The sequence below is a fragment of the Opisthocomus hoazin genome, chromosome 5, assembly GCF_030867145.1.
Source record: "Opisthocomus hoazin isolate bOpiHoa1 chromosome 5, bOpiHoa1.hap1, whole genome shotgun sequence".
Taxonomy (NCBI): domain Eukaryota; kingdom Metazoa; phylum Chordata; class Aves; order Opisthocomiformes; family Opisthocomidae; genus Opisthocomus; species Opisthocomus hoazin.
Window position 1 is genome coordinate 2,023,998 of NC_134418.1, and position 17,054 is coordinate 2,041,051.

General features: G+C 58.6%; 1 protein-coding gene across 1 annotated transcript in view; it reads left to right on the top strand.

The window, feature by feature from the left end:
* The first annotated feature begins 12,225 nt into the window (after positions 1–12,225).
* Positions 12,226–17,054, top strand: part of EMX1 (empty spiracles homeobox 1) — a 5,885-nt gene continuing 1,056 nt past the window's right edge. Inside the window, 4 exon segments of the mRNA XM_075422130.1 lie at positions 12,226–12,369; positions 12,372–12,606; positions 12,609–12,632; positions 15,099–15,283. Coding sequence (XP_075278245.1) covers positions 12,265–12,369; positions 12,372–12,606; positions 12,609–12,632; positions 15,099–15,283 — 549 coding nt within the window. The 5' untranslated portion in view covers positions 12,226–12,264.

The following is a 17,054-nucleotide window of genomic DNA, read 5'->3' on the forward strand; positions in this document are numbered from 1 at the left end:
ATCCATCCTCCTCCTCCACAACCCATCCATGCTGCCCAGCATCCTCCACCCAGCTCTGAAACCCTCCTGTGCCGACGGCTCAGCCCTTCCCCGAGCACCGAATAATCCGGGTGGATCCTGACCCTTCCCGTTCGGACGCCGGGAGACTCTGGCAGGTGCTCAGCACCGGGGTTTGGACCCGAAAGGATGAGAAAGCGGTGCCGCACCCATCGCCCGCAGCACCCCATCCCGTGTGGGATCCCATGGGGAGCCGGAGCGGCTCGTTCCTTCGGGATTTGGCGTCACCCAGCCGGCAGCGTGGCCTCTCCCTGCCCATGCCACCGCCGGCGAAGCTGGCGACGAGGCCGGGAGCCGCATTCGCATTCCTGCCGCGAGCGCACTCGTCAGCCGAGCTGTCAGCCGCTCCCGTAATAGGGCCACGGCGGTCACCCGTGTTGGGAGTAAACACAGCCGAATCTGAGAAAACAAGAGCGGAGCCGAGCCCGGGTGCTTCCGGCGAGGCTGCGAAGCCTCAGCGCGCTGGGGGGGCTGCGAGGTGCCCAGGCTCCCCGTCACCCCCAGCCCCGAACCCCGAGAAGCCCGCGGGAAGGATGCTCTGCGGCGGTGCTCCCCGGCGTCGCGGGGGTACGGGGACGCGGTCGGCTGCTGCGGGAAGGAAACGCTGGGGAGCTGGGGCTGAAAAATGAGTTGTTTGGTGGAGGTGGAGCGCGGGATAGCCCGGGACGGCCCCGGCCTTGAGCCGCTCGGGGACGCAAGGCGGTGGAGCTGCCGGTCGGTGATTTCTCCCAGAAACCCACCCCCAGCTTTGGCTGGAGGAAAAGCGCCTTTTTCTCCTTTTAGTTTTTTATTTTTTGCTAAAAAAATGGCATTTTCCAGCTGCCGGAGGTGCCCTCAGCCTGGGGAACCCGTTTGGAGGGAGGGTTCAGCCTCCTTGGCACCCTCTGGTCAGCATCACCCCCCTGGGTGCACTCCACTCCCGGGCACCTCCTGCCACCTCCAGCCACGTCCCCAGGGACACCTGGGCTGGGTGTGACGGATCCAGGCTCCGTGCTGGCCCCGGAATCGAAGCAGAGGGAGGGTCAGGGGGTGTTTGCACGGGGGGCTCGTGGGCGCTGCAGCGAGGAGGAGGAGGAGGAGCAGCACAGTCAATAATTAGCGCTGGCTTATTCGTTTTTAACTATTCCTCCAACTCCTAAAACCCTTCCCCGCAACAAAGAGGCGGCCGGCCTGAAAAGGCGAGGATTGAGGACAAAGCGGGGAGCGGGGCGGCCGAGGGCGGGGGGCAGCCACGGGCAGAGGGGCCGCGGCCGGGCGGCGATGCCCATCGCCCGCTGCCGAGCGCTCCATCCCCAACTCCGCAGATTCCAGGGCTGCTGGATTCCCCTTTCCAGCCCAGCAGCTCCCCCGTGCCCGGCACCGTTTCTTCGCCTCCAAAAACCCTAAAAAGCCGAACACACCACGCAATATTTTCTCCCGGCGGGGAGGGGAGAGGGCGGCTATTATCCTCATCCAAACCAAACCCGAAATGTTGGGGTCCCTCCGCCTTTGAAATCCCCCGCCGCCTTTCTTCCCATTGAACCATCTCCCGGCTCGGCTCAGAAGTTTCTTCCCCACCTCCTCTTTTTTTATTTTTTTTTAATTTACTAATAAAGCATCTCAGATCTCCGAGCTGCAACTCATCTCACACCTAAGCGAGACTGCGTTTTGCACAAGCCTTTCAGCTGTTTTCTCAATCTCTCCTCTGTCTCATTCTCAATTCAGGCAGTTGCTATAGGTATGTTTTAATCCCCAGCATGGTAGATTTTAATTAGTCTTTGTACAGATGGCCAATTAACATTCATTACTTTTGCCTTGAGCGATTAATTATGAGTTTGGATAGAATGGGAGATGGAGACAGAGGAAAGATGGGCAGGTGAATAAAAAAAGGGATTTTAATCAGAGTTTGGGATTTTTTTTTTTCCCCCTGCTTATTTATATATACACACACAGAGGCAGAAAGAGGAGGGAAGAGAAAAGCGGCAGCCCAGGGCGAGTTACGCTCCCACCGACCCGTTCCAGGCCCGCAGCGGCGGGGATGGGCTCCAGCGGCTCACAAAGCTCCGACATCTCCAGCCAGCGACGCCGCGGGGCTCGGGGGCCGAGCCCCATCGCAGGGATGGGGAAACTGAGGCAGGGAGTGCCGGTCTGGCGATCAGCACCCCGGGCTGGATTTGGGTGGCCGGGCGTCGCGGTTCGGGGGGTTTGGGGACGGCCGAGGGAGCGGTGAGACGCGGAGCGGCGTGCAGGATGGGGCCCGCAATTCTCCCCGTCGACAACGTCGCTAATTCTTCCTAATTGATTTTTCACGCTGGCGGGAGGGAGACGGTGACATCCAACGACAGAGCCCTGATGTCACGGCTTTCTCCTCCATGAAAGGGGGCCGGCTCCCTCCCCCCGGAGCCGACATACTTCTCCCCGGCCTGGGTAGCCATGGTGAGCCGTTGCCCGAATCCTTTCACTGCCATCGCTGGAGCCTGGCGATGCTCCGCGCTGCCCGTGCCAGCCCGCTCGCTATTTTCAGGCAGGCAGAAAAATTAAAATATAAAACCCCCCCGGGGCCGTATCCTGCCCCGGTTCCGTGGCGGAGGGGGACGCACCCACACTTTGTGCCGCCCCGGCACGTGTGAACTGGCAGCGGGTTCCGGATTCGGCGTTTCTGGGTTATTCCGGCGGCGGGCGAGGTGCGAACGGGGAGCGGAGCGAGCTGGGGGAGATGGTGGGGAGCTGGGAAGGGCCTGATCCTGCTCATGGCAGGCAGGGCCGGAGGAGAGAGGAGGCGTGGGGATGCTGCGTGGCAGAATCCATCCCGTGGGACTCTGAGAGCCCCCGGCAGTGCCGCTGGCTGGGCTTTGACACCCGTTCCGACAAGAGCTGGGGATTTCTTTTTTAGTGCATTTTACATTTTGGCCCCAGCCCTTTGGAGATTGGCGCTTGTCTGCAGCACAAGGACTTCTCCTAAATCAGCCTCTCAGGAGGTGGACGGGTGGGGGGGGCAGATCCTTCCCCCCATGGCAGGGATGCGGCTGCTGCGTCCCGTGCCCGTGGTGTGGCTGGTGGATGCGCTGCCTTCATCCCGGCGTGGATGGGTGGATGTGCCACCTTCATCCTGGTGTGGATGGGTGGATGTGCCACCTTCATCACAGCATGGATGGGTGGATGTGCCACCTTCATCCCGGTGTGGATGGGTGGATGTGCCACCTTCATCACAGCATGGATGGGTGGATGTGCCACCTTCATCCGAGCATGGATGGGTGGATGTGCTGCCTTCATCCCGGCGTGGATGGGTGGATGTGCCACCTTCATCCGAGCATGGACAGGTGGATGTGCCACCTTCATCACAGCATGGATGGGTGGATGTGCCACCTACATCCCAGTGTTCTTCCTGGATGGATGTGCCACCTTCATCCGAGCATGGATGGGTGGATGTGCCACCTTCATCCCAGTGTGGATGGGTGGATGTGCCACCTTCATCCGAGCATGGATGGGTGGATGTGCCACCTTCATCCCAGGGCGGATGGGTGGATGTGCCACCTACATCCCAGTGTTCTTCCTGGATGGATGTGCCACTTGAATCCCAGCATGGATGGGTGGATGTGCCACCTTCAACCCGGCGTGGATGGGTGGATGTGTCACTTGAATCCCAGCATGGATGGGTGGATGTGCCACCTTCATCCCAGGGCGGATGGGTGGATGTGCCACCCCATCCCAGTGTGGATGAGTGTGTGATTCTGTGTGATTCTGTGTGATGAGTGGATGTGCCACCTGCATCCCGGTGTGGATGGGTGGATGTGCTGCCTTCATCCCGGTGTGGATGGGTGGATGTGCTGCCTTCATCCCGGTGTGGATGGGTGGATGTGCCACTTGAATCCTAGCGTGGATGGGTGGATGTGCCACCTCATCGCAGCATGGATGGGTAGATGTGCCACTTGAATCCTAGCGTGGATGGGTCACCTGCATCCTGGCGTTGTTCCTGGATGGATGTGCCAACTCATCATGGCATGGGTGGGTGGATGTGCCACCTTCATCCCGGCGTGGATGGGTGGATGTGCCACCTTCATCCCAACATAGATGGGTGGATGTGCCACCTTCATCCCGGTGTGGATGGGTGGATGTGCCACCTTCATACCGGTGTGGATAGATGGATGTGCCACCTTCATCACAGCATGGATGGGTGGATGTGCCACCTTCATACCGGTATGGATAGGTGGATGTGCCACCTTCATCACAGCATGGATGGGTGAATGTACCACCTTCATCTCAGTGTGGTTTCTGGGTGGATGTGCCACCTGCACCCCAGCGTGGTCCCCAGGTGGGTACCTACCCAGGACAGCACTGGTGGCCGAGTCCGCGGGGATTCACCCCCAACCGTGCTTGAGCACTGGCTCAGCTCATCCCACTGGTGGGCTGGTGAGACTGCGCAGAGCTCCGGGGTGCAGGTGGGTGCCCCAGAGCTTCCAAGCGATGCTGGACACTCACCCCAAGGGACGTCCCCTGCTGCGAACACCTCCGTACCCACGCTCACGAGCTGGATGTGGCCTCCATGACCTGCAGAGACCAGCGTGGCCTCAGCCAAACCATCCCCACCAGCAAACCCCCAGTTTGGCAGGGCTTTTTTGCAGATAAAATACAGGTGGGACGTACAGGAGCCAGTGGTCCCCGCTGCCACGAAGGGTAACCGAAACCCCCCGCGCTGGCTCGGGGCTTCCTCTCGGGTGAGGAAGAGGAGGCAGGGAGCGCGGGCACCTCTGTACAGCACCGTCCCCACCTGCAGAGCGGTGGCAGGGTATGGCCCTCTCTAAGTATACGCCTTTGAAATGTGCACATTTCCTAAAAGCAATATGGAACAGCTAAATATACTGCTCACAAATCTGTTTACACTAATAATGGCTGGGAGCCTGCCATCCATATGACTGCAAGGAACCATCGATTCAACATAAATTAACTGAAAATTACTTGCGAGAGGGAGAAACTCACCGTATTTTATATTTGATTATTTTTTTTCCCCCACCCTTGTCTTCTTTTTTTTCCCCCCTCAATGGGAAAGGGGGAAACGTGGAGCCACTGGCACCTCCGCTGCCGACAGCCGTGGCTGCGTTTGGCAGCGGCTTCGCCCCTTCCTCGCCGGCCCCTCGCCCCGTCCGCAGCATTGGGGACCGGGATACCTGGCCAGCCAGGATTTTCCACCCCAGCGCTGGGACTCGAGCTGCCATCAGGGCTCAATAAACACAATATTCAGCCGTTTTCCAAAAAATGGCAACGGAGACGGAAGGGTCCGAGTCATTATTTTGGCGCGGGCAGATTGCTAACTTGTTTAAATTCGTAAAAAAAAGGGGAAAAAACAGAAAAAGGAGGAAAAAAAAACCCACCAGAATTGGCAGCTCCTCACGTATTAGTCGAAATGCTGCAGACTTGGCTCCCGCTCACCTCCGCAACATAATGTTAAATGGCATCAAGACAGTATATCAGTCATTTACATATGTTGCTTATAGACGCCAAACTTATTAACACAATAAAACTGCTGCTAAGAAGCTTTCCTGCCTATTTTTCTCCTGGAGAATGTCAGTGTTGGAAGCACCTAGCCGCCTCGTATGGAAACACCCGGGGCTGCCTTTCATATGGCACCAGGGAAAATAAATAGATGAATCAGCCAGGGTCCCCTCCGACCACTTCCAAAGCAAAGCGGGAGGAAGATCCGTTGATTCCGAGCGTTGTGCGTCGGAGGAGACCTCCAGCACCCAGCAGCACCCCGCCAGCCCCGGCGTCCCCCCGAGGCACACCACCTCCCAGGGCCAGCACCCGGGATGGCTTCACCCCGGGGCTGGTTTTAAAGCCCTCCGCTCCGAGGTGTCCCCGGCTCCCCGCCCTCGAAATGCTGGAAGGGGAGGTGTGTATTTCTCTTTCCAGTGGTGCCCAGCGACAGGACAAGGGGCAACGGGCACAGACTGAAGCAGAGGAAGCTCCAGCTGAAGATGAGGAAGAACTTCTTCCCTGTGAGGGTGCCGGAGCCCTGGCCCAGGCTGCCCAGGGAGGCTGTGGAGTCTCCTTCTCTGGAGATATTCCAGCCCCGCCTGGCCGCGGTGCTGTGCAGCCTGCTCTGGGTGACCCTGCTTGGGCAGGGGGCTGGACTGGGTGACCCACAGAGGTCCCTGCCAACCCTGACCATTCTGTGATTCTGTGAGCTCCCTGAATATGACGCTGCGTGGTCCCCGTGGGGTTTGGGGGGGACTCTCCCAGCATCTGAGCAGGGTCAGCCCCTCTCCCCGTGGTTTCTTTGCCCCTGCAACTGTGCGACCTCACAGGGAATCTTGCTTTCTCATCTGCTGGAGCAAAGCCGGCGCGAGCCCCAGGGGAGGTCCGACGTGGCGGGGTCACGCTCCGGTGCCGTCCGAGGGAGCACCCAAACCCTCCCCGGGGCTGGAGGCGTAATTTCCTGTGTCGAAATTTCCTGAGCTTTCCTAGAAAGACATTTTTGCTGCGGTGATGACCCTGCCATGCATGGAAAAGCATTTCTAAAGGCGACATCCTGTAGCCCTGGAGGGGGGTACGCGGTGGGACATTAGCTGGGAGACCAGTCTTCACCCCCAGAACCAGTGGGGAGGGCCGGCTGAACCCAAACACCACGGCTGAGCCCTTCTTTGTGGTATAAATCCCCCAAATATCCCCAAGAATCCCAGTGCTAAGGCACGGAGCCACGGCATCCCGAGGAGGGTTCAAGGCTGAGACCAGGGATGAGGGATAAATCCGCTCCTGGTGATGCCAGACACCTGCTGCTGCAGCCAGCCTGGGGACAGGGGTGACAAACCAGGGTCAGGAGAGGGCTGGATTGCCCCCCTCGCTACGGAGAAGGGCACGGGGACCCTCAGGACCCCCACAGCTCTGCCCGCTGATGCCGTACCCGCTGTCACCCCAGCAGGTCCCCAACGAGGACCACGTCCCGTGCCTGCGTGGCAGCTGATGCCATCCACGGAGCCGTGTGTGCTGCTGGCATCAGCGCTGCTCTGACAAGTCACGTCACAAGCAGGAGATGCAGATGCTCCTCAAAAACCACGTTTTGGCAAAAACTGCCCCAAACCCACATGTTCCAGTGCCACTGTGCTCCAAGGGCTCCAGCGTGGGTGAACCGGCTCATCACCGCACTCAACCCATTGGCAAAGAGGGCACATGGGGTCCCCAAGGTCAGGCACCAGGTCAGGGGGAAAGGTCCCCAAGTGCCCAACCTCTGCACATCACTTTCAATGAATGAGTTGCAACGACTTTACCTAAAACTGTGGTCCTGTGGTACCACCTTGCCGAGCAGAAATGACCAGAGCAATCGCTGTCCCGGGTGCGAGTGAGGCCTCAGAGCCAGGATGGGCATTGCCACCAAGGGCTGAGGGTGCTGCAGCTTTCTGCAGGGCTTTCTCAGGGCCACAGGCACCTGCACGATCACCTTGAGATGTTTCAAGGCTTGGAGATGATCCTGTCAGGAGCTGGGGGTTTCAGTGTCTGCAAGGAGCTGGGTGCAAAATCCTGTTTGCTTTGCAAGTGCAAAATTCCTGTTCATTGACACCTGGCTGCAACCACCAAAGGCACAGCTGTGTCCACACCAAACGGCCTTCAAGATCTCCTACCTCTGAGTAGGTTGGAAGCCCACCAGGACCCATCACACCGCAGCCCACATCTGTGGAGAGTTTCTGTATCAACACAGCAGTCAGGCTACACTGGAGAGGCAAGGGTGGATGCAGACCCCGTGGAAAAGCCATCATGACCATTGTGTAGGCAGGTGAGGACCCAGAAGCACCTTTCCTAGTGGACTGACCTCTTCTAGCCCATAGCTATGTGATCTGGGTGGCTTCCCCTTCCCAGACTTGGTGGTGAGATCCTCTCTCAGTGGAGGATCTGACTCCAGAGGCTAAAGCTGTCTCCCATCCATCCATGTCAATGTATTTATCTACCACCATCTCTACCATCCCCATGTTATTGTCTCCTTCCTTCCTTCCTTCCTTCCTTCCTTCCTTCCTTCCTTCCTTCCTTCCTTCCTTCCTTCCTTCCTTCCTTCCTTCCTTCCTTCCTTCCTTCCTTCCTTCCTTCAATCCATCCATCCATCCATCCATCCACCCATCCATCCTTCCACCCTTCCATACTTCCATTCATCCATCCATCCGTCTGTCCATCCATCCATCCATCCATCCTTCCATCCATCCATCCATCCATCCATCATCCACCCATCCATCCATCCATCCATCCATCCATCCATCCATCCATCCATCCATCCATTCACCCATCCATCCATCTGTCCATCCATCCATCCATCCATCCATCCATCCATCCATCCATCCATCCATCCATCCTTCCACCTATCCGTTCACCCATCCATCCTTCAACCCTTCCACCCTTCCATCCGTCCATCCATCCGTCCATCCTTCCATCCATTGATGGACCAGTTGACAAAGCCACCTTAAAAAAGGGAGGCTGGGCAGGTGAGACCAACAACCTGCTGAAGCCCCCTGGGTTGTGCACGCTCCGTTTGCTCCTATCCGGAACATCCCCGAGCCAAGTGAAATGGAAAAAATCCACAAAAGCCGACGAAGCGGGGAAGGGGGAGCAGCCTGGGCCAGGCAGGCTCCGGACCCGCTCATCCCCCAACCCGAAACACGGCCCCATTCCTCCCGTCTCCACTTCGGGGCCACCCTTGAAGGCTGACGAGGAGAAACCCGGGCAGGGCAAGGAGCTGTGTCCATGGGAAGAGCGGGTGGGAGAGGTGAGGAGGAAATGATCCGACGCTTTGAAGTCTGGTCAACTTTTAACATCCCGGCAAGCTGCGCCCGTGGCCACGCTCCGGGGCCGGGGCCTGATTTTCACATTCTGCCCTTTGATGCTGGAGGCCGACGTGTTACAGATTAACGCGACGGAGCCGGGACGGACTGCACCTGCCCAGAGCGTGCCGGATCCGCCCCGGCCAAGCCTTGGGAGAAAGGGGCTCCGGCAGGGATTCGTGGCCGGGTGGGCGAGCGGTGGCCGGGGATGGAGCTGGATGGGGCTGGACCCGCTGCCCGTCCCCGAGCATCCCCGGCGCTGACCCTCAACCCCCAACCCCAAGGCTGGTTTTTGGTGCCTGTCCGTCCCCCTCTCCCTCTCCTTCGTTCCTCTTTCGTTTGCTCCTTGGAAAATCCTCGCCGTTGTATTTGAAGAGGCATCAGACACCCCCATTTCCCCCAGCAGCACCCCCTAATCCCAGTCCAGCCGCCCCCTGCCCAGTCCTGCCTGCCCACCGCCGCTGCCGGCCGCGTCCCTCCGCCGCGCTGCCACGACTCCGCCGCTCTTTCGTTAAAATAGAAAATGTCTTTCTCCTCCACCCAGAGCTCCTCCTGGCCGGGGATCCAGCGGGAAGGCAGGCTGCTCCGCGACCCCCCTCCTCCCGGGGACGCGGGGGCTGAAGTTCGCCCAGCAATAAACCGGGAACGCCGAGGGCCGGAGCTGGGGGTCCGCGTTTTATTCCCGTGGAGGGGGGGATAAAAATCTTGCCTGAATAATCCTGGAGGTGGGAGCTGGGCCTGGGAGCGGCGAGGCGGTGGGGGGAAAAAGAAATGGAAATAAAATTGTAAATCAATTTCTCTCGTGGTTTCGGCGCAGCGGTTTCCGGCTCCCTCCGGAGCATCCCGGGAACCAGGACTGAAAACCACCGGGGCGAACAGGGAGAGGGGGAAAAAAAATTAAAAATCAGCTTAAAGCTTTGTAATTGTCCGAAAGGGCGATTTCTTCCCCAAACCAAAGCAGATCCCCCCACAAAAGAAATAATAAAAGGTTCCCGCGGAGAGGGGCCGCGGAGGGGAGCTGCTGCGGGGATTCCCGCAGGGGGCAGCCAGCCCCCGCCCGGCTTTTGGCTTTTTTTTTGCCCCCCCCTCCTCCCTTTCCCCCGCAGAAGATGCTGAAAGGCGGCGAGATCCGCACGCAAACGAAATCCGCGCCCCACGCGGGGCTGCGGGCTCCGCGGCTCTGCCACCGGCCCGGGGAGGGGGGGCAGCGAAAACAGCGCGGGAGGAGAGGAAGAAATTCCCTTAAATTGAATTAAACGATATTAAATTGATTGGAATTCAATCCCGCGCGTGGTCCGCAGCCGGGCACCGCTCCACCTCTGAGCAGAGGCGCCGGCCCCGCGTTCCCCTTCCACTCCCCTTCCTCTCCCCTTCCTTTCCCCTTCTTTCCCCTTCCTTTCCCTTTCCTTTCCCCTTCCTTTCACCTTCGTTCCCTTTCCACTTCCTTTCCTTTCCTTTCCTTTCCTTTCCTTTCCTTTCCTTTCCTTTCCTTTCCTTTCCTTTCTTTCCTTTCCTTTCCTTTCCTTTCCTTTCCTTTCCTTTCCTTTCCTTTCCTTTCCTTTCCTTTCCTTTCCTTTCCTTTCCTTTCCTTTCCTTTCCTTTCCTTTCCCCTTCCTTTCAGTTTTCTCTCCCCTTCTTTCCCTTTCCTTTCTCCTTCATCTCCCCTGTCCTTTCCCCTTCCTTTCAGTTTTCTCTCCCCTTCTTTCCCTTTCCTTTCCCCTTCCTCTCCCCTTCCTTTCCCCTTCCTCTCCCTTTCCTTCCGCTTCTTTCCCCTTCTTTCCCCCTTCTTTCCCCTTTTTCCCCCTTCTTTCCCCCTTATTTCCCCCTTCCTTTCCCCTTCTTTCCCCGTCCTTTCCCCTTCTTTTCCCCTTCCTTTCCCTTTCCTTTTCCCTTCTTTCCCCCTTCCCTTCTCCTTCTTCCCCCTTCTTTTCCCCTTCCTTTCTCTTTCATTTCTCCTTCTTCCCCCTTCTTTTCCCTTCCCTTCCCCTCCCCTTCTCCTTCCCTTTCCCCTTCCCTTTTCCCTTTCCCCTTCCCATCCCCTTCCCCATCCTCCGCTCCGCGCCTGGGTCCCCTCTCCGCCAGCCGGCTGACCCAGCCCCGCTCCTCTAATTCCATAATTCCATTTTTTTTTTCCCCAAAGCATATTTAAAACGCGGATTATTTCCTCCCCCCCCCCCCCCGAAAATAAAAAGCGAAGCGCTTCGGCGACGCGCTCGCTCCGTTTCTAAGCTCTCTTTTCTGCGGGGTTTCGCATCTTTTTGCGATTTTGTTGGGTTTTTTGTGGTTTTTTTCCCCCCTCACCCCTCGGAAACCCGCGCTCCGCTCCGCTCTGCGCGGGGGGAAAGGACCCGCGGGTTCCCAGCCCGGAGGATTCCGACCCAGCCGAGTGGAAAACAGATTTCCAGCCCCCTTTGTGCGGGGGGGGGTGGTAGGGGGGGGGCTGGCCCCCGCCTCCGCGGGCCCGCAGAACTCCGAGCAGAGCCAAACTGCGGAGCGAACTCGGACCGGCCCGCGCAGGGGCTGCGCGCCCCGCGCAACCCTCCGCCACGGGGAAAAACCGGCCCCAGCCGCCGGGTACGGAGGTTTTTAATCTATTATTATTATTATTATTATTATTATTATTATTATTATTATTATTATTATTATTATTATTATTATTGTTGTTGTTGTTGTTGTTCCCAGCGCAGGATCGTACCGTGGGAAGAGCGGGATTTTACCCCCGGGGAGGGGGGAAGGTCCTTCCGCGGGGCTGGGGGTACGCGGAGGGGAGCGGAGCTTGCGCGGGGGGGGCGGGGAGCCGCGGCGGGGCGCGGAGGAGGGCTTCACCTCCCCAACCCCCCCCAACCCCCTCCATCCATCCCTCCCTCCCACTCCGCTCCCCGAGCCGCCGAGCTACGAAACCGCCGCCGATATAGAGAGATATTTATTATCGAAAAAGCGAAAAAATAGGAAAGGGGGAAGTAAGAGGGGGGGGGAAAAAAGGGGATTTTTTTACTTTTTAAGTATTTTTTGATTTTTTAATTTTTAAATTTTTTTTTTTAATTTTTTTTTAAAGAAAAAAAAAAAGAAGAAAGGAAAAACAACCCCCCACGCAGCCCACAACTTCGCTGCGCACCGGCGGGAGCGGCTCCAGTCCAGTTTTTCGGGCGCTCTCCGCTTCCCCCACCCCAGCCCCTGCCCCCGACCCCCGGCCCCGGCCCCGGCAGGTGAGGCCGCCCCCTCCCCCGGGCCCCGCCAGGTACCGGCCGTATTTCTACCGGCTGCCCGGGGCTCGCCGGCTGCGTGGGTGCCCGCGGGTGGGCGGCGGAGAAGCGGGGGGGGGGGGGGGGGCGGGGGGGGAGGTTTCTTGCGCACCAACAGCCCCTCTCCGGGCCTCCCCCCCCCTCCCCTTTCCCTCCCCTCCCCTTTCCCTCCCCTCCCGGCTCACACCATGTTCCAGCCGTCCGCGAAGCGCTGCTTCACCATCGAGTCTCTGGTGGGCAAAGACTCCCACCTCGGCCCCGAGGACCCCCCTCGCCCCTCCGCCCTCTCCTACCCCCCGGCCCCGCCGCCTCCGACCCCTCCGCCGCTTTCTCCCCCGGTTTCCCCGGCTCCGCCGCCGCCGGCCGGGCCCTCTACGGCAGCGCCGAGCTCGTCTTCCCCGAGGCCGTGGGGCACCCGGCTCTCCCCGTCGGGCCCCACCAGTTGGGGGGTTCGGCCCTGCCTCCCCCCCACTCCTTCTTCGGGCCTCAGCACCGCGACCCGCTCAACTTCTACCCCTGGGTGCTGCGGAACCGCTTCTTCGGCACCGCTTCCAAGGTGAGGTGCGGGGCGGCGTGGGGGGGGGGGGTCCCCCGCTCAGCCCGGCGTGCGGGGAGGGAGCGGGGGGCTGCCCGCTCCGCCGGGCCCGTTAACCGGGGGGGGACCGGAGGCAGAACCTGTTGCTGCGGTGCCCGGCACGCACGGCCGGCGCTCGGGGGGTGCGGGCACCGGTACCGGTGCGTTTACACTCCGGTGCTGATGCGTTTACACTCCCGGTGTTGATGCGTTTACATACGCGGTGCCGGTGCCTTTACACACCCGGTACTGATGCGGTTGCACCCCCCGGTACTGATGCGGTTGCACCCCCCGGTACTGACGCGTTTCCACTCCCGGTGTCCGAGCGCTCCCGCAGCCCTGGAGCCGGCGTGCGGCTGCCGCGGTGCCGGTGACTGGAGGGGGGGGGGTGGGGGGGGCCGGGGAGCCCCGCGGGGTCCCGGGGACGGGACCGGCGCTGCCGCCTCCCTGCGCGGCCCCGGGCTGCCGGAGCCGGAGTTTGGGTTCTGCTGCTCCGGGGGGAAGGGGAAGGTGGCGGCGGAGCTCGGCTGCGCGGCGAGGGTTTGGGTTGGTTTTGTAGCTTTTCCTTCTTTCTCTCTTTCTTTCCTCTCTCTTTCTTCTCTCTCTTCCTCTCTTCTTCTTTCTCTCTTTCTTCTCTCTTTCTCTCTTTCTTTCTTTCTCTCTCTCTTTCTCTCTTTCTCTCTTTTTCTTTCTTTCTCTCTTTCATTCTTTTGCTCTATTTCTCTCTTTCTTTCTTTCTCTCTTTCTTCTTTTGCTCACTCGCTCTTTCGCTTGCTCTTTTGCTCGCTCTTTCGCTTTCACTCTTTTTCTTTCTTTTTCTCTCTCTCTTTTTCCTTCTCGCTCTGTCTCTCTTTTTCTTTCTCTCTTTTTATTTCTCTCTCTTTCTCTTTCTTCCTCTCTCTCTTTCTCTTTCTTCCTCTCTCTCTTTTTTCTGTTTCTTTTTCTGACTCTCTGTCTCTATCTTTTTCGTTTATCTTTCTTCTCTGTATCTCCTTCTCCGTCTCTCCTTTCTTATTGGCCTTTCTTTTCTTTCTCTGTCTGTGTCCTGCCCCTTTTCCTTTCTCTGTCTGTGTCCTGTCCCCTTTCTTTCCTTTCCTTTCCTTTCCTTTCCTTTCCTTTCCTTTCCTTTCCTTTCCTTTCCTTTCCTTTCCTTTCCTTTCCTTTCCTTTCCTTTCCTTTCCTTCCTTTCCTTTCCTTTCCTTTCCTTTCCTTTCCTTTCCTTTCCTTTCCTTTCCTTTCCTTTCCTTTCCTTTCCTTTCCTTTCCTTTCCTTTCCTTTCCTTTCCTTTCCTTTCCTTTCCTTTCCTTTCCTTTCCCTGCCTGTCTTCTGTCCCTTTTCCTCTTCTCTCCATTCCCGTAGTCCCCGCCGCGGTGCCCGGGGGTCCTGGATTAGGGTTATCTGCTCCGCACCGACCCCGCGCCTGGCTCCGGGCTCCGGCGGCTCCGCCGAGGGCTGCGGCCGCTGCCGGCTGCGCCCGGGGGCACCGGCCCGGTGGGACCCGCACCCGGCCCCGGCCCTGTCCCTGCCCGTCTGGGCTCCCCGCTCCGGCCCCGCTTCTGCCCGCAGCCCCTGCCCGCACCGCCTCTGCCCCCTGCCAGACCCGGCCGCCTTGCTTCCCGGCCTTTGCTGTCCTAAGGGTTTCTCTCTTTTTTCTTTCTTTTCTTTCTTTCTTTTCTTTCTTTTCTTTCTTTTCTTTCTTTTCTTTCTTTTTGCTCTTTCTTTCTTTTCACTCTTTTCCTTCTCTCTTTTTCTTCTCTTTTTCCCTCTCTCTTTTTCTTCTCTCTTCTCTCTTTTCCTTCTCTCTTTTCCTTCTCTCTTTTCCTTCTCTCTTTTCCTTCTCTCTTTTCCCTCTCTCTTTCTTTTTTTCATATCTGTCCTTCCTTCCTCCCTTCCTTCCTTCCTTTTTCTCTCTTGCTTTCCCACTTTCCTTCTCCCTTTCTTTCCTTCTCCCTTTCACTCGTTTCTTTTCCTTCTTGTCTTTCCTTCTCTCTTCTTTACTTTTTTTTTTCTTGATTCTCCCTTTCCATCTCTTTCTTTTCCCGTCACATTCTTAGGCTGCTTCCCTCTTTCTCCTCTTTTTATCTCCTTTTTCTTTCTTTCTCTCTGTTTCTTCTCTGCCTCCTCCCTGGTCACTCTCTTTCTTTCATCTTCCTCCTGCTCTCCCCATTTGTCCCTTCTCCCTCTCTTCCCTTCTCTCCCCTTTCCCTTCCCCTCACACTGCCCCTGTGTCCAGCCCCACCACGGGACCCAGGTCAGCCAGGGAGGGAGCACAGCCGGACATCTTGGGGTAGGGAAAGTGCCCAGGCCCCCCCAGTACCCCCTTGTCCATCCTCCCCGTGTCTCAGGGCACGAGGGTCCTCCCCAACATCCCCCCCCTACACCCACAGAGCGGGAGCTGTGGGGCTGGGGGTGCCGGCGCGGGCCCCTGACTCCGCTCTCTGTCCGTAGGGAACGAGGTGTCCCAGGAGAGCCTGCTCCTCCACGGCCCCTTCGCTCGGAAGCCCAAGCGCATCCGCACCGCCTTCTCGCCGTCGCAGCTCCTGCGGCTGGAGCGGGCCTTCGAGAAGAACCACTACGTGGTGGGCGCCGAGCGCAAGCAGCTGGCCAGCAGCCTCAGCCTCTCCGAGACCCAGGTACCCACCCCGCAGCCATCCCTCCATCCATCCCTCTGCCCATCCGTCCATCCATCCCTCTGCCCATCCATCCATCCATCCGTCTGCCCATCTGTCCATCCATCCCTCTGCCCATCCATCACCCGTCCGTCCGCCGGCGGAAGCAGCTCGGCATCGGGCAGCGGAGACGGTGCCAAACCCGCACGGGGCTCCGGCTGCGCTCTGCAAAATCCCAGCTGGGTTTGCCCAGGAATCCCGCGTGGAAACCGTGGCCGATCCGGGCGGGTTCCCCTGGGCTCGGGGTGGGTTTGGGGGGGGTGTTGGTTTGGTTTTATTTTTCGCTGCTGCGTTCGGTTGTTTCCATCATCCCTGGCAGGGCTTGAGGCGGGGGGGTGCAGGTCCCTGGAGCTATTTCTTGCTTGCTTGGGGTGGTTTTCCCGAGAGCAATACACGGTTTTAAAAATCCGATTAAAGAAGGAGCGGCAGCGTGAGACCCTTCACCGGAGAGCCGCGGAACCGGCGCCTCCGTTGCGCTGCTTCGGTGCCGCGCGTCCAAAGTCAGGATGGGTGCGAGGGCGGGCGCCTGCCGAAGGGCGCTGGTTTCAGCTGCCGCTTTCTGATTTTTAGAAAAGGCATTTCACGGGTGTTTAGAAATGATGAGACCCAGGAGGGCGGGGGATGAAGGGAAACCAAGAAATTTGCGGTGCTGGGGAAAAAATGGGGGAGTCGGGGCTGAGAATCCGTGTGCGTGTCCCAGCGAGCCGCTCTTCCCAAACGCTCCAGGTGAAGGTACGCTATTTCCCATCGTATTCAGCGACTGAGGCGATGGAGAAAGTTTTCTCCAGATTCTGCCTAGGTAGTTCTGCCTAATATTCTGAATTAATTTCATTTTCATCCTTTAATTCAATTGGAAAAGAGAGCTGGAGCTGTGGTGTTCCTGGTACCCTCCTGGCTCGTCCTCACCCAGGCTCTGCCAAGCAAAACCTCCAGATACGTCTCTGCGGGAGGGAAGTTACCGGGAGGAAAATGTCTTGTCACCGGGGACAGCGGGAAACCGCAGGAGTGGGGATCGGGGGATGGACCGAGCCCACAAAATCCAGAGGCCGTTGGTATCCCGCTGCTGATGCCATCCCGCGGCTCGCAGGGCACGGCAGTACCCAGCGCCCCGGCTCCGGTCCTTACCTTGCTGCTTCTGCCACCTCCCCGGGCTGAAAATGATGTGAAAGGGGAAAATTAAAACCCAAAACCCAAAGGGCAAACGGCAACTTGCCCGGGCGGAAAGGGCGGCCCGCGGGATGCCCGCGGGGGAGCGCAGCGAGGCCCTCAAATTTTCCACCGTTGCCCCCAGCCCAAAAGCAAGAACGCAATTTATTGGGGAAAAAGCCGCGGCAGCCGCCGCTCGAGCCGGGCGGAGAGGTAGAAATTGAGAGAGGCGACACAGACGTGTGTATTTTTTTTATGTGCTGCAGCGTATTTTACTGTACGTTATTTCCATATTTTTGGAAAGCTGCTGCAGCCGCTGGGCGCAGGGTAATTCCTCACCGGCGAGGGAGTGTTTGGGGGGCCGGCCCCGGCCCCCGTCCTTCCTGCAGCCCCCCGGCTCCGGCCGCCCCCAGCAGCGGTCGACAGTGGCGGCGGGGAAGACTTTCTCCCTTTCAGCTTCAGCATTTGAAAAATAATGTTTTTAATAATCTGAATTGCTGGAGGGAAATATCCCTTGTGGGCAGAGGGATGCCACGCGGGACGGGCAGCAACGCACCGGGACAGGCGGGGTGGGACGGCCAGCCCGACA